General features: G+C 50.1%; 5 protein-coding genes across 5 annotated transcripts; 3 read left to right on the top strand and 2 right to left on the bottom strand.

Annotated features, from left to right (window-relative positions):
- Positions 1-197: 197 nt before the first annotated feature.
- BDR25DRAFT_301190 (MFS general substrate transporter) lies at positions 198-2537 on the bottom strand. Its single transcript, XM_033689526.1, has one exon. It carries the CDS (start codon positions 2227-2229, stop codon positions 484-486), a length of 1746 nt encoding a protein of 581 aa, XP_033552411.1. The 5' UTR covers positions 2230-2537; the 3' UTR covers positions 198-483.
- A 627-nt stretch (positions 2538-3164) lies between these two features.
- Positions 3165-4551, top strand: BDR25DRAFT_340275 (S-adenosyl-L-methionine-dependent methyltransferase). Its single transcript, XM_033693487.1, has 2 exons — positions 3165-3964; positions 4042-4551. Exons 1-2 carry the CDS (start codon positions 3434-3436, stop codon positions 4387-4389), a joined length of 879 nt encoding a protein of 292 aa, XP_033552410.1. The 5' UTR covers positions 3165-3433; the 3' UTR covers positions 4390-4551.
- On the bottom strand, positions 4459-5532 carry BDR25DRAFT_279703 (cysteine proteinase; the record flags this gene model as incomplete). Its single annotated transcript, XM_033687768.1, has 1 exon — positions 4459-5532. The coding sequence occupies exon 1, from the start codon at positions 5476-5478 to the stop codon at positions 4459-4461; it is 1020 nt and encodes a 339-aa protein (XP_033552409.1). The 5' UTR covers positions 5479-5532.
- A 300-nt stretch (positions 5533-5832) lies between these two features.
- BDR25DRAFT_350932 (uncharacterized protein) lies at positions 5833-10531 on the top strand (the record flags this gene model as incomplete). The annotated part of the gene is made up of 21 exons (XM_033694780.1): positions 5833-5951; positions 6014-7831; positions 7870-7894; positions 7987-8138; positions 8164-8208; positions 8256-8324; positions 8371-8389; positions 8528-8546; positions 8616-8805; positions 8897-9059; positions 9102-9139; positions 9180-9327; positions 9359-9434; positions 9485-9594; positions 9672-9765; positions 9825-9839; positions 9883-10056; positions 10095-10234; positions 10284-10351; positions 10390-10435; positions 10514-10531. The coding sequence occupies 21 exons, from the start codon at positions 5833-5835 to the stop codon at positions 10529-10531; spliced, it is 3546 nt and encodes a 1181-aa protein (XP_033552408.1).
- Positions 10532-11016: 485 nt separating this feature from the next.
- BDR25DRAFT_214062 (uncharacterized protein) lies at positions 11017-11361 on the top strand (the record flags this gene model as incomplete). The annotated part of the gene is made up of 1 exon (XM_033684776.1): positions 11017-11361. A coding segment is annotated over one exon (345 nt), but the record flags the coding sequence as incomplete, so codon positions are not given.
- Between the last annotated feature and the right edge of the window lie 2725 nt (positions 11362-14086).

The following is a 14086-nucleotide window of genomic DNA, read 5'->3' as shown; positions in this document are numbered from 1 at the left end:
AGCAACGCATCGATGTTTCGTGGCGGTTAGCCACAAGTGGGAATCATGCGGTATCCTATTCACTACCTGAGCGTCCGGCTTTGGCTACTCTGTTTATGGGCATATGGGTTCAGATCAATAGATCTTTATGGTATTTTATTGAAATACGCAAAATACTGCAGGAATCGTCGTGCTGAAACCCGACCTAGGTTCCCAGTATTCATCACCGTGCATGCTGGCCAATTTCACATTTTGCACTCCTTTTCTCATCTCTACTCTGCGTAAACTCCGACCCGACATCATAACATGCTTCCCCAATACCACAAATCTCGGTGGATTGGAATGAACTCATGTCGCACCCAATCATCCCTCCAGCCCTCTTAACCACAAAGTCCGCATACTCTCATTGCTTCAAGTTCAATGACTCTTTTCCTTACCAGCTCTGGTGCATGATAAATACTTCTAAGAGAGCCCTCAGTTAAAACACAACGCTTCCTCAACGGATCAACCCAACTCTTTTACCATCCTCTCTCTCCACCCAGGACCCCACCTTTTCATTGCCATAATAACCGCAATCCCACTGAGCAGACTCCACAACCCTAAGATAGTACAAAGCCACCCATTCCCAATGGCATGAATAATCGGCTCCGCAACAACAGCCCCAGTAAACGAAAAGATATTCCTCACGAAATTATTAATCGCAATCCCGGCACTCGCCCTCCTCGGCATAAACTCTGTCAGCATTGTCGTACTTAACGAAAATATCAACATACTCCCGACTCCAAAGAAAAAATTCGCAATCATCGGCGCCAACCAGAAAACTCCGTTTTCTACACTCCAACCATACCACATTAGCGCCCCGGGCCATAGGATCGCCGCCATCCATGCATTCTCCCTCATCCTATCCTCCGGCCTAAAGATAAGTTTTCCAGACTCGTCGTAGCGCCCGGCCTTTCTTGCTTCGCGGTGCATTATCCGGTCGATCCAGCGGCCGCCTAGGATGGAGGCAAGGAGGTAGCCAATGGAGCTAGGGATGTAGAGCAAGCCAAGCACGAGCGTGCTGAAGGCGTATGGGGGCGCGGAGAAGGTGGCCTGGATGGAAATGTTGAGGAAATAGAGAGAGCCGAAGGTTATGCTGGCGTAGTAGACGGTGAGGGCAACCGGCGGGAAGCGAAGCCAGGTCAGAACGTAGAGTGGGTCGAGGAAGATGCGACGCAGGGTTGAGAGGTAGGTACGGGATTTGAGGGCTACGGATTGGCGGGTTGAGGCGCGAGAGAGCCCTGGACGGGTGGTTTTATTGGAGCAGGCGGGGGTGAGAACGGGCTCGGTGGTGACAGGAAGGGGTTTGATGTCGTTTGTGCGAAGCGTTTCAGGGAGTGCGAACAGGATCAGGAGGAAAGTTATCCCGCCGTAGACAACGAGAAACCATTGCGTGCTTCGCCAGCCGAATTCTTGGGCCAGCACACCGCCGATAATGGGGGCGAAGAGTGGCCCACAGAGAGGCCCGAGGTAAAAAAGTCCCATTGCTCTCCCTCGTTCCTTTACTTCCCAGATATCTGCAATCGTTCCTGCTCCTACTGCCTGGACTGATGCTGCTGCGCCGCCAGAAAAGGTCCGCATGACAACCAGCATTGCGATATTCGTCGAAATGGCGGATAGGATGGCGAAAAGGACGAATAGTGCGAAGGAGATGATGTATATCGTTCTCCTCCCCGCGGTCTCAGAAAAAGAAGACCACCACAGCGGAAATATGGACATGGCTAGCATATAAACAGCCACGCTCATATTCGCCACAGTATGGTTCGCATGAAATTCCTTCGCAATTTCCTGCAAGACCGGCATGACAATCGCAGACCCCATTGGGGCAGCCATCCCGCAGAAAGCCACGATAACGGTGAGAAACCATTTCGTCTTTCTAGCATAGTAGTAGGGGTTCTCGACTTCTGGAATAAGGGTCAGGCGGGTGAACATGCCTCTTCGATCCCGACGCTCCACGATCACGGCTTCTGGGATGATGGATGTTGTTCTTGATCGTGTTGATGGTGGTTGAGGCAGTGCTTCTGGCGGGTGATCGTGCTGCGAGACGGTGGATGGACGGGAAGGTGCGATTGATATTTCGTCGTCCTTGGCAGAAGATATAATATCCATCTCTTTCCCCGCAGTGAGACCCTCTATCGACGGATCTGAGGCCTTGGGGGGGTGGTGAGGGCGGAATGTAGACACCGGTGGTGTTTTCTCTGGGTCTGCCATTGTCTTCTATCTCTGTTTTTCGGGGTGTTTTGGACTCGGGATGCTTCGATCGATGACTGGACTGAAGTTTGAGAATTTCGAAGGAAGTCTCTCCAACAAATGCACTTTTCCGAAGTCGGAAATGCAGTACACCCGTATATTCCCAACAACCTCGGCCGAAATGTCAAGTGCGGTCTTTCGAACTCTCACACAGCAAATATTCCACAGACGCCCTGCTCTTTAAAACTTATTCCAGTCAATCGTTTTCTCTGCTTATACTAGCTCTCATAAAACACAAGATATCGCGAGTCAGCAGAAGTGAAGGAAATCTTAGGCGCAGCATCGTCATGGCTAGAAGCAGCAAGAGACAGCACCCTTGTAGTAAATGTCAGTTATGTGATGCCGGCGGGTGGGTCACGCCAATCTCGTTCACGCATCTGGTGCCGGATTGCCGAGACGGCTGGACCGAGAGTCACAGCAGAAGAGAAGGGATTTTCTGCCTCCATACACCGCCGCGGAACGGCACCGCTTGGGCTCTTTCCCGGACCATGGCGGGGTCGTTCGCGGGGTAGACCTGCGTGCGGAGATTATTTCCGGGGCTCTGATCGATGTCTTAAATACAAGCTATGGATTTGGGGTCTGGGATACTTGGCCTTAGACTTTCACCATGAAGTCTCTCTTGAAGCCGGATAGGTTAAAATGTGAGGCTGGTGATGTTCTGTGTCCTGACTCAACTTACTCCCGGCTTTGCATACGCTGTGCTTATCGTCGGCTCTGACTAATCTATGACGCTGCCAGATTCCGCAAACCTAATTCGCGGGACCTTCAGTTTTTTTATGGACAAACCAGGAACTGAGGGGCGGCTCGACTGACGGTAAACTGGTTGATGGAAAGTTTTGCAGGGCAGGCTTCAGATTGTTTCAGAGACATCGGTCTTTACAGCTGAGGGGGAGGGATAATCAGATATCGGTTGCTTTTTCTTGATTAGTCTTGTGCCACAGTCGGTACGCACACAAGCCGCGCAAAACCTTACAGCTTGTCCAGGCCAAATTTTATAATCAAGGCGAGAGCCGACCAGCGTCTTCAAATGCTCCATTGACCCCGATCCAAACCTCACCCAGCAGCACTGGTCAATCCCTTCCACCTGTGCTACGCACGGTCCCTGAAGCTACCTTTCCCCCAAACCCCTCTCATTCGTCTGTATCTCCCCTCAAGCTTATCCACAATGCCTGACGACCCCTCCACCGATCCTTCATCCGCCAAACCCTCTGCATCACAAAACCAGGATCGTCTCCGTGCACATTTCGCAAACCACGAAGCGTCCGCACACCCCAGCCGCTGGGACGACTTATGGAAAGAAGGCACATTCCTCCCTTGGGACCGCGGCCTCGCTAACCCCGCACTCATCGATGCTCTCAGGGAAAAGTGCGAACTGCTTGGTGCACCAACAAGCACCGATGGCAATGGCGAGAGAAAACGCGCGCTCGTCCCAGGGTGCGGGAAAGGCTATGATGTAGCATTGCTGGCGGCGGCGGGGTATGATGCGTACGGGATTGAGATCTCGGAGAGTGCGGCAGGGGTGTGCAGGGAGTGGTTAAGGGAGCCGGGAGAGGGGAAGGAGGGAGAGTATAAAGTTTGGGATGAGAAGGTGGGGAAGGGCAAGATGAAGTGTGTTCTGGGAGACTTCTTCGAGGATGCGTGGGTAGAGGAGGCTGGGGGTTTGAGGGAGGGGTTTGATTTGATATATGATAATACGGTGAGTTGAATGTGTGATTTCGGGAACTGACGGATGGGGAGTTGGATTTGGATTGTATGCTGACTGGTGCGAGCTAGTTCCTATGTGCACTCCCGCCCTCACTGCGCGCGGCCTGGGCGCTTCGTATGAGCCGGCTTCTAGCACCGACCGGCGTGCTCATCTGCCTTGAGTTTCCGACGCACAAACCTCCGACCTCGGGCGGGCCGCCGTGGGCGGTGACGTCTGGTGTATATGTAGAGTTGTTCAAGCGGCCGGGAGAGGAGATAAATTATGACGACGCTGGCAAATTGGTACCTCAAGATAAGGAGGAGAGTGATACAGCGTTGGTGCGGGCTGGGTATTGGAAGCCAGCGAGGACGCATCAGGTTGGGATTGTGAATGGCGAGGTCAAGGATTGCGTGAGTGTCTGGAAGCATAAGGGGTAGCACGGAGCAATCGCTAGCCCCATGAAACTGCCCGAAGAAGTTCAAGCCGTCCTCCTGCGAGTGCGTCTTTCAAGGTGCCTTCCGCAAGGAATTGTAATGCTCGCCTAGCCCAAATCCATGTCGATAGTACCCCAGCCAGATCTCCTTCCCCTCTTCAATGGCGCTCTTCTCTCCAGTTTCGATTTTATCCACTCTTCCATCCCCGTGCAGCACGTTAATGTTAACACCATATGTATTCGCCAGCGCCATCAATTCCATGTGCCCACCCCACTCGCCAGTATCCCGAACCTTCTGCAGGTAGTCATCGAACGGCTCTTCCATAAATGGCACAAAGCCGTCCGGGTTCTGCTCGATGAAATTGGCAGCCGCGTATCGAACCACTTTGTAAGGCGGGAATGTCTCTTCTCCGATAAAACTGGGCTGCATCTTAGGCTTCAAGCCCAACCCCACAGTCTCCATCTGGTCTGCAATCGCGGCGTACAAGCAGTGACCGTCGGCTCGTATGGTCTTCTCCCGCAGGCTGTGTTTTTCGAGGTGTTTCTGCATGCGCGTGCGTTCCTGCTCTCGGAGGTTGGGCATGTTGGCAGCTTCTTCGGCGGCTTTGGCCGCTAGGACTTCTTGCTCAGCGGCGCGGCGGGCGAGGCGGGCTTTTGCGCGATTGGGTTTCCTTGGCTCGTTTTGTGATTGCGATTCCGATTGCGATTGCGACTGCGATTGAGCTTGGGGTTGAGGTTGCACTGCACCCTTCAGCTGTCCTGACGATAGCGACACGTTCTTCATTGCCTGCTCGACACCATTTGTTCTCGCGGCCTCGTCGTTCGCGGCCTCGTCCGCAGCCTCCTGCAGATTTTCTTCCCCATGCATCACCAGCTCTTCCGCCGGATCATCCCCATTTAGCACTGCTAGTTCTTGTGCCTGTCGCTCCTCCATCTCCTGCTCGAGGCGCGAGCACTCCTCATTCACACCTTTCCGTGTCTTCTTGGTCGCTGACTTCTTTTTCTGGGTGATGCGGGCAACGAGGTCACGCTGCTCTGTACGGTGACGGGATTGCAGCGCTTCGAGAGTTTCGGCGTGGCCGGGAGTATCCATTCTGTGCAGAAATCGTGAGGGAGGAGGATCTATCCTACGAAGGTATTAAGTATTCGGTGGCCAGATTTGAGGCTTGCATCGGAATTGAAATCGTAAACGCCGACGTCCACTTAATGAAGGTCCGTGCATGAGACTCTCTATCCCCGTGACCCTCAGTGCCCCTCAACACCCCTCAATGCCAACACGATCGTGTAGTCATTCTTGCCATTGCTCCCCTTCTCAGCGCTATAGGTTGACCCCTCCACGTATCGTGAAAACCTGAACATCACTACTCTACCGTATAGCGCGTAGTATCATGCCACTTGGATCCGCTTGCTTCTGCCTGTAAGGATAGTAGGTCTTTGCAGCAGCGGTATGGATTTCTTGGGTGACAAAGATCCAACACTTTCCCTCTTTATCGCTCGCACTGCGAAGTCATTTCTTCATAGCGAATGTCGTGATTTGGCGGTCAAACAGTCGCATCGAAGCCCATGGTCTTAGCAGGGAGGCCATTGCCTCAAATAAAAAATACCCACCACTAAATATGTCTTCGTAGTGGCCCTCGTGCCCTCATCACCGCCTATTACATGAGTGAGTTTCTCCACTTTTCCAGCTCTCTCGTTGCTGGGACGCAAGGTCGCTCTTTCCTATCCGTCCACAACCTTCAACCATTATCTTCCCCCAACCCTAAACTTCTCACCTCTTTCTCTATCCTAGTTGTCACCATGGACCGCGGCTTCGACCAACTGCACCATGGTACACTGTTTGGGTCAGAGCACTCTCTGCAAAATTATCCCTTACATAACCACGGAGATACCTCTCCTTCAATGCCACGTCTGCCGCCATTCGACTTCCTGGAACGTCCAGAGCTTGACCTACCTGCCCAATTACAGGACCCTCAAGCGCATCGTCGGCAAAATTTAACTGGAAGTATGAAATCACCTGCTAAGGGTCACGAGGGTCCTGACCCTGTAGACACTGACGAGGAATGGGAGAACTTGCACCGAGACAGCTTTCCCTTTTCCGCCTACACCGACTACCTCTACGGCAGTGATGCTAGATCTCTGTCTCTTGAAAACGAATATCCAGCTCACATAGTCCCCAATCAAGTTGACATGTACTCCCAATCCAAGGCCACTCCTGACTCACGCGTTTGGGTTGCACCAGAAGAACGGTGGTGGGCTCAACAACAACTCGAGGCTAGCATGAGCGCAGCTGCACCTTTTCCTGAACTTTCTTCATTGCAGGCTCTTGAACATCCCTCATTTCGGCCTCCTCTTCCTGAATACCCGACATTCACTCCTCCTAACATGGGCAACCAGATGCAAATAGATCCTTCCTTCAATCCCCAATCTCAGTCTAGCCAATTCTTAAAGAATTTCCGATCCATGGTGTCGAGTCAGAATGGCAACAACTATGCGAATTCACCTGCCTCGGGATTACAGGTGGGGCACCAGGACCCGCATCTCCAGTTTAGCTGTCAGAATAACGAGCACCAAACCGTGCGATCTCATATAGCTTGCAGTAATTATCCAACCCCTGCATCCTGCGCTTCACCATATCAACTGCCCCCCACGCCAACGAAGCAACTAGGGTGCGTGGTCCTCAAGCCAACCGCCCTCACCAATATGTCCTGGATGCCGGAACACATCAAACAAGCACTCGCCCCTCACATGGCAAAAGCTTGGAATGTGTTAAACAATCAGACTGCTAGTCAAAACGAGAAGGTGAACGCTCAAAGGTACCTGGTTGCTCTCACTCATCAAGTCCTGCACGAGAACCGCTATCATACCCTTCGACAGCGTATGCCTCTCGTCTGGAATTTGCTCAAGATCAGGCAGGCTTCACTACCTGGCAGCTCAGAGCATGAGAACGCGATGCAGACTTTGCAAACTTTCAAGTCCAACTTGAAGCCGGAGGAGAATATGTACGTTCAACACATGATTCAGGTTATGATTGATGCGGAAAATAATGGCAAGTCTGTGATGGATACACTCCATATTCAACCTCCGCGTCCGTGGAAACCTCCACAGTGTATCAACAGCGTGGATAGTTCGAGTAGTCCACCTACCTCATCTCCACTTCTGTACACGCCGAGCAAACCGGTGCCGGGTATGGGTACTTCGGCGATGAGTACACTAAATTCATTTCGTGGTAATCAATCGGAAGCCCCGGCGCCTTCCCAGCAACATCCAACTTCTCCTAACGGATATCACCCAGAGTTCTCCCCATGCTGCCGACGACAGCACCCGACAACCCGATGCAACGACCACGGTCACGGCCATGAGACCCAAGAATCCAACCGCATTCGCGAGTACCGGCAAAAGCAGTCCGCATACATGGAGCAACTCCTGCTCAGTGGAAATGGGCAGGAGTCCTGCCCGACAGAACAGAGGGGATCTTCGAATCCAGATCTACCCAGAATGCTAAGTGGAGAGTCGGGTGCTCCAAAGACTTGTATTAACCCGGCAACCTCGCAAGCTTAGCAGCAGCAGTGGAGAGGATTATGGGCTTCTTCTTGCATCCTAGATTCCTTCTTTGGGGGCATGGCTGCGTATATCAGTTACCATTTGCTTCCTAACTAGCGTTTCGAGGGCTTTCGTGGTGCCGATGGCTTGGCTAGGGTTGTGGTCGTTTCTGTTTCTAGGTTTACTCCTAGCTTTAGGCCAAAAGATTCTCATGTTCCCATGCCCGCAACTCTTCCAGCAAGATACTGGACACTAAATGCTGCGGGAACGGTCTAAGTAGGAGGTCAGGTTTCATCACATGATAAGACCACGGTGACGTGCTCAACGGAGGTACTCAGTTATCGTGTATCTATGTTTGCCCCAGATAATATTTGAACTTCGTATCAAAACCCGACTCTGGTCTAATCCACAGCTCTACATTCATAGTGTTATGGATTCATTCTAGGTTCCTGCCATGTGATGTTGTGAGATGCATAGTAGCTCCCCTAGTGTCAGTCTATTCTAATTCAGTCACATTACCTCTTACTTGTCACTTTAAGTTACTAACGATTCCCGAAAGCATGCTGAAAACAGATATTAATCACTACACTTCGATCCATTAGCACCGCTACTATCACTCAGGTTAAGTTACACGAGTTGACAACAGCTTATAGGAGCCTCTGATGTTATTCATAACGTCTATGAAATGAGACGACATGGACGTAATTTCGAACGATACAGAGAGAGCAACATCTCTAACATATCTCCCCCATATCAAAATGCCGCCTTCTTCACAGGACTCTAATTGTCGCTACCAGAAAGCCCCATTGCCACCCATAGATCGCATAAAAATGCTCAGCTCAGATACCGTAACCCAAGCGAACGAGCTGCTGTCAAGATGGTCAGTAAAATCCCAACCTCTTTCCAAATATAACCTACTACCTCTAACCCCCCAAGCTTCCTCCTTCTCTCTCTCCCCAGCATTCTCCCAGCCGGCTAACCCTAAAATTTGCAGTCACTCCCTCCAAGCTGAGCACAGCAATCCGCAAACTGCCTCAATTTCTCCGAGATCCTACTAGCCGGGCAATCCCACTCATTCCCGTATTGAATTGGCCCACCTCCGATGCGATTGCAGCAGCCTTGCGTGTATTTGCGGTCACCGCATTTGCAGGCCTCGGTGGTGGAGAAGAGAGTTAGGGTGGCGACGAGGAGGGTGGTGAGTTTCATGCTGGGCGGTGATGGTAGGCTTTAGGGTGTTAGAGCGCGTGTTTGTAGTGGTAGGTTGTGTATTTCAAACATCATCCAGGACAACCCAACCCTTTTTATATCTTTCGGTAACAGCGATTCCATGTCCAGATACTCCCAGCAATATTTCTTTTCTCGCCTAGTAATACCAACACCCATACTCTCGTATCAGCCTGAAGTACTCTCCCTTCTTCCTTCATTGGCTGCAGGACCCGTACAATCCGGAATACGAATCCTTCGGTCCTAAACATCGTAAAAACCAACATGTTACTCCTACAGTCATTAGTGAACAACATCTCTAATTTATTGTGGGAGGCCCTATTTGCAACCCCAAGGTATAATATGGATAATGATAGAGCCTGACACTCATTCAAACCATATTAAAACCTTGCGTTTCTCGTGTTGGCTGAATCCTTCAAGATCCTTGCACTACAGAATTGTTCCCGTATTCTACTAGCAGGTTCGTATAAACCAACTCGTAATTAGGCCTCCCCGTGTTTTCTCCGGTTTCCCCAGACATAGCCGCTTGCAGAAGTGGGGGCCATGTTGCTCGCTCCGAGAGGGCCGGCGATTAACCCGGTTAGGAAACCGGATGTGGGATCAATCCCGGTAGGCGGTACAGCCGCACCTTGTCTAGACGTCAGCTAAATATCTAACATGCCTTGGAAGTAATAGAAGTGCGAGATGCTCGTGGAGTATCTAATAAGGACCTCGAGGTGATATTTTCAATCAGCTCGGTTAGACAAGTGCCATCGAGCCAAAGACTTTATCACACGGCCCGACGAGCATCTCCTCGATTTCAATGCAGTCAAACCACTTCTAGGAAAGAAGATCAGAGATGAATCTAGGTCCGAGATGCAGCAAATCCCTACCCGTAGTCCATCGGCCTTAGCGGGTTTTTGGTTTTGTCAATAAAGTAACGTTCTGTCAACGGCCCTCATGCAGTCGCCGAAAGCGCTAACGATGCTCCTTCAAAAAGTGACCTATCCATTAGGGGGAAGCCACGGACAGCATCTCCCGCCTATACGCAGACTATCCTGAGATTCAACTTGCTCTCCACCAAAGGCAGGAAATCTGAATCAAAAGTATAAGTTGGCCAGCGTTCGTACAGGGGACAACAGAAACGAGTGACAGTTCTCGTGCCAGCAGCGCACTTGCGCCACCTCCCGAGCTAGCCGAGGATGCACTATAATGAGGGATCAGTCAAGGATACAGGAAAGTAAAATTTCCCGACCGCAAGGGCTGAGGTTCACAAGAGTTTCTGGCCCGAGAATCGAAAAGAATTTGTTTGCAGTTACTAGGCTCTAGTCACCTACGCTCCGTTCACCCACTGCTGCCTAGTTACGCTACATGATGCTGCCTAGAGCTACTCCTGGCCTTAAGTCACATGGTGGGTTCACGTAGTACTATATAAACCTGTAGTTGCCCTCCTTTAGCAATAAATCTAGTTCCTCTTTCCTCTGGTGCTCCTCCTAGCTTCACAGAATTTTAAACTCTTCCTGGCTGAGATTACAGGATTAATACTCTCTAGTTAGCAGTTAGGAAAGCCTACCAGCGCCGCAGCAGCCTAACCACAGCGCGGTGTCCGTTCCGTGAAACCCATGACAGCGGCGTCCGGCTGTACTCGTTGTCTTTTGACTCTAGATCAGCGCCCTTCTCAAGCAGCAGCTTAACCACCACGTCGTGTCCGTTGTTTGAAGACCATGACAGCGGCGTCCGGCCGTACTCGTTTTCTTCTGACTCTAGCAGCAGCGCCATCACTGCCTCGTGGCCTTTCTCTGCGGCCCATGACAGCGGCGTTTGTCTGTATATGTTGTCTTTTGTCTTCTGATCAGCGCCCTTCTTCAGTAGCAGCTGGACCACCGCCTTCTTCCCGTTTTCAGCAGCCCATGACAGCGGCGTCCGGCCGTACGTGTTGTTTTTTGACTCCAGTTCAGCATTCCTCTCGAGCAGCTTGACCACTGCCTCGTGGCCTTTCCCTACAGCCCATGATAGCGGCGTCCGGCCGTATTTGTTGTCTTTTGTTTCCAGATCAGCCCCCTCCTTGAGCAGCAGCTTCACCACCCTCTCGTACCCTTTTTCAGCAGCCCATGACAGTGGCGTCCGGCCGTACTTGTCTTTTGACTCGAGGTCGGCGCCCTTCTTAAGCAGCCGCTCAACCACCGCCTCGTACCCCTTCTTTACAGCTACTAATAGTTGCTCCTGGTCATAGTTCTTGTCTTTTGACTTTACATCAGCGCCCTTCTCAAGCAGCAACTTAACCACCGCGTCGTGACCGTTCTCTGCAGCCCATAACAGTGGCGTCTTGCCATCTTCGTTGTCTTTTGACTCCAGGTCGGCACCCTTCTGGAGCAGCAGCTTGACCACTGCCTCGTGACCCTTATCTGCGGCCCATGATAGCGGCGTCTGGCCGTACTCGTTGTCTTTTGACTCTATATCGGCGCCCTTCTCGAGCAGTAGCTTGACCACCACCTCGTGCCCGTTCTCTGCAGCCCATGACAGCAGCGTCTGGCCGTACTCGTTGTCTTTTGACTCGAGGTCGGCGCACTTCCCCAGCAGCACCTTGACCACAGCCTCGTGTCTGTTTTCTGCAGCCCATGATAGCGGCGTCCAGTCGTAGTTGTTGTCTTTTGACTCCAGGTCGGTGCTATTCTCTAATAGTCTCGTAGTGACAGCACGATGTCCAAAATATGACGCCACTAGAAGACTTGTAGGACAGAAGGTTAGAAACATCGCTTTCCCTGCAATAAATTTTGAACCACACCAAATATACTTTTGAATTTGGATCGCAAATTCTCAAAGTGTGAGATAGTATCGCAGAATCATCGCTAATGCAGGCCTCACGGAAGTGAAGAGTCCAAAATTGCGCTGAATAGTCCAAGAAGGCATGGCATTAATGAGTTGGTCCCCCCCCCGGGGTCGTATCTTTCAGAAGGCTGGGATCAGTGTGGAAGAAGTTAAGGTAGCGCACGCAGAGCTCCGCAAGAACGGTATGTGCATAGTGAATAGTGATAGAATTTTCCATTGTGGCTCCGGGCGAATGGTTTTGGACAATGGCGGATGTGCGATGAGAAACTCCCGAGCTGTTTGGTGAAAGAAATAGATTCTGCTATCGTAGACTGAAATGAACAATCCACACAACGATCTAAGACGTAACTTGAAGTCCTCTTCCTTTTCTAGGTCAAGGTTGTCAATAGACTCTGATGCGTTGTCTATATTCATGGCAGCGTTCATTTCTGATAGTGTTAGAGGTTGATCTGCTGCTAGAATAATACTTAAGGCCTTCTTAGCCATCTCTCGATCTTTACACCTGTTCAGAATCTGCTCATATGCTTCGTCGACGTTCTTTCTGAAGTCTTCGTCCTTTAAGTAGTCGAACACAAGATATACCCAGAGATATGATAGGTGATCTTTGACTTGGTCTGAAAGCAATTTCTCCTCTGCCAGCCGATCGACTCTGTACTTGATGACGAGGTTTACTTCATGACTAATAGTTTCTGACTCTTCCTCCCCTGGTATACGAATAAGCGGAGAAGCGCCTAACAGGCCCCGAAACCTGGACATGATCTGCTCATATGGGCGGCTTGTCATAAGATACTTCAACTTGCCACCGCCTAATTTGTCGCTGCGGGGTTGGTTTTCTATATTACGTACTAGGTCTTCAAACTCTGATTCAGCGCATTCGTCTAGGGCATCCAGGACCGTGATAACAAGTCTAGTTTGGGGATCTAGCACAGTATTTTTAAAAGATAGTCCAGAGTGATTTATTCGAGTTGATCAGACCTTTCCCATCTTTGTCAAATTGCTTCATGGCATGTTGGATTAGGGATGGCTGCTGAGAGAAGAGTTGATGGAGAAGAGCACACAGTGCTTGGCGGACAGTGTTCTGGTCCTGGGCTTTGAAGAAGTAGCAAATAGTCGCTGACCGCGGTAAGACACAGTCAATCAGGTACTTGGCCAGGACAGATTTTCCACACCTAGGGTCCGCTGAGACTAGCAGTGGCCCTGACTCTTGTTTTAACCATTTCTGGTAGTGGTCGTGTTCAAGAAACCACCTGCATGTGTCTTGTACTCGTTCCTCCACGCGGTCCTTAAAACACTCGTATGTGACATCCTTTGGCGCACAGAATCGCCTGCAGCGACTTGCCGATGTTATAATATTTTATTTGTTTGCCTATCTGACATTAGTATGAAATTGGACTTCGACTTTGGCCAGGCACACCGATTACTTGCGCATTGCCTACAGTCATTCCAAAAAGTCTGTCCCATGGCCTGAGCGCTCGGCTGTGGTCCCCTAGACCTTAAAAAATTTCCCCCACCTAATTTAGTAGTATAATTGTTTACCTGCTGTCTCCCTATCCACAAACTATGCCTACTTAATTTAGTAAAGCTATTATTACTTGTATACAAACCTGTCTTAATATTAGAATGCTAGTTTCTTAAATTGCAAGGGACCTAAGCATATCTTATAAGCCTGTTTACAGGATCTGTACCAGCTTAGATCTATAGGGCTGCCTGTATCCCCTGTTAACACTAAGACAGGGAAGACCTAAAGTAATATGTAAAGGCTAGCTTTAGGTAGGTAGTAACTATCTTAGTCCTTCTCTTAGTGTTATGCTAATGCTCTTATAAGGCCTACTTACTTTCTTTAAAAATTACCCTACTGCTTATTTTAATAAAATGTAAGACTTTTTACTTAATAAGTATAATATAAAAGTGTTAGCTAGTATAATATATAATTAGCTATTAAATATATAATAGTTTAAAAAAGTTATTTACTATTATTTCTTAGAGGGCAGTTTAAAGCTAAGAGATGCCTAGTATCTTTATTAGTAAGGCTAGTGTAACGGCGCAGGCAAGACAATGGGTCCGAATGCGGTATGAATCCACTCAGAGGCATATGGGAGTGCGTGGGGACTCAGAGACCTGGGAATACC

The sequence above is a fragment of the Lindgomyces ingoldianus genome, assembly GCF_010093535.1.
Source record: "Lindgomyces ingoldianus strain ATCC 200398 unplaced genomic scaffold BDR25scaffold_5, whole genome shotgun sequence".
Classification (NCBI taxonomy): Eukaryota; Fungi; Ascomycota; class Dothideomycetes; order Pleosporales; family Lindgomycetaceae; genus Lindgomyces; species Lindgomyces ingoldianus.
The sequence above is the reverse complement of the archived record's forward strand: the minus strand, read 5'-3'. Positions and strand labels throughout refer to the sequence as shown.

Bases quoted from the DNA above. Each gene is read 5' to 3' on its own strand.
- BDR25DRAFT_340275 (XM_033693487.1), top strand. From the start codon at position 3,434: ATGCCTGACGACCCCTCCACCGATCCTTCATCCGCCAAACCCTCTGCA. The intron at 3,965-4,041 runs GTGAGTTGAATG...GGTGCGAGCTAG, and splicing joins ATTTGATATATGATAATACG to TTCCTATGTGCACTCCCGCC.
- BDR25DRAFT_301190 (XM_033689526.1), bottom strand. From the start codon at position 2,229: ATGGCAGACCCAGAGAAAACACCACCGGTGTCTACATTCCGCCCTCAC.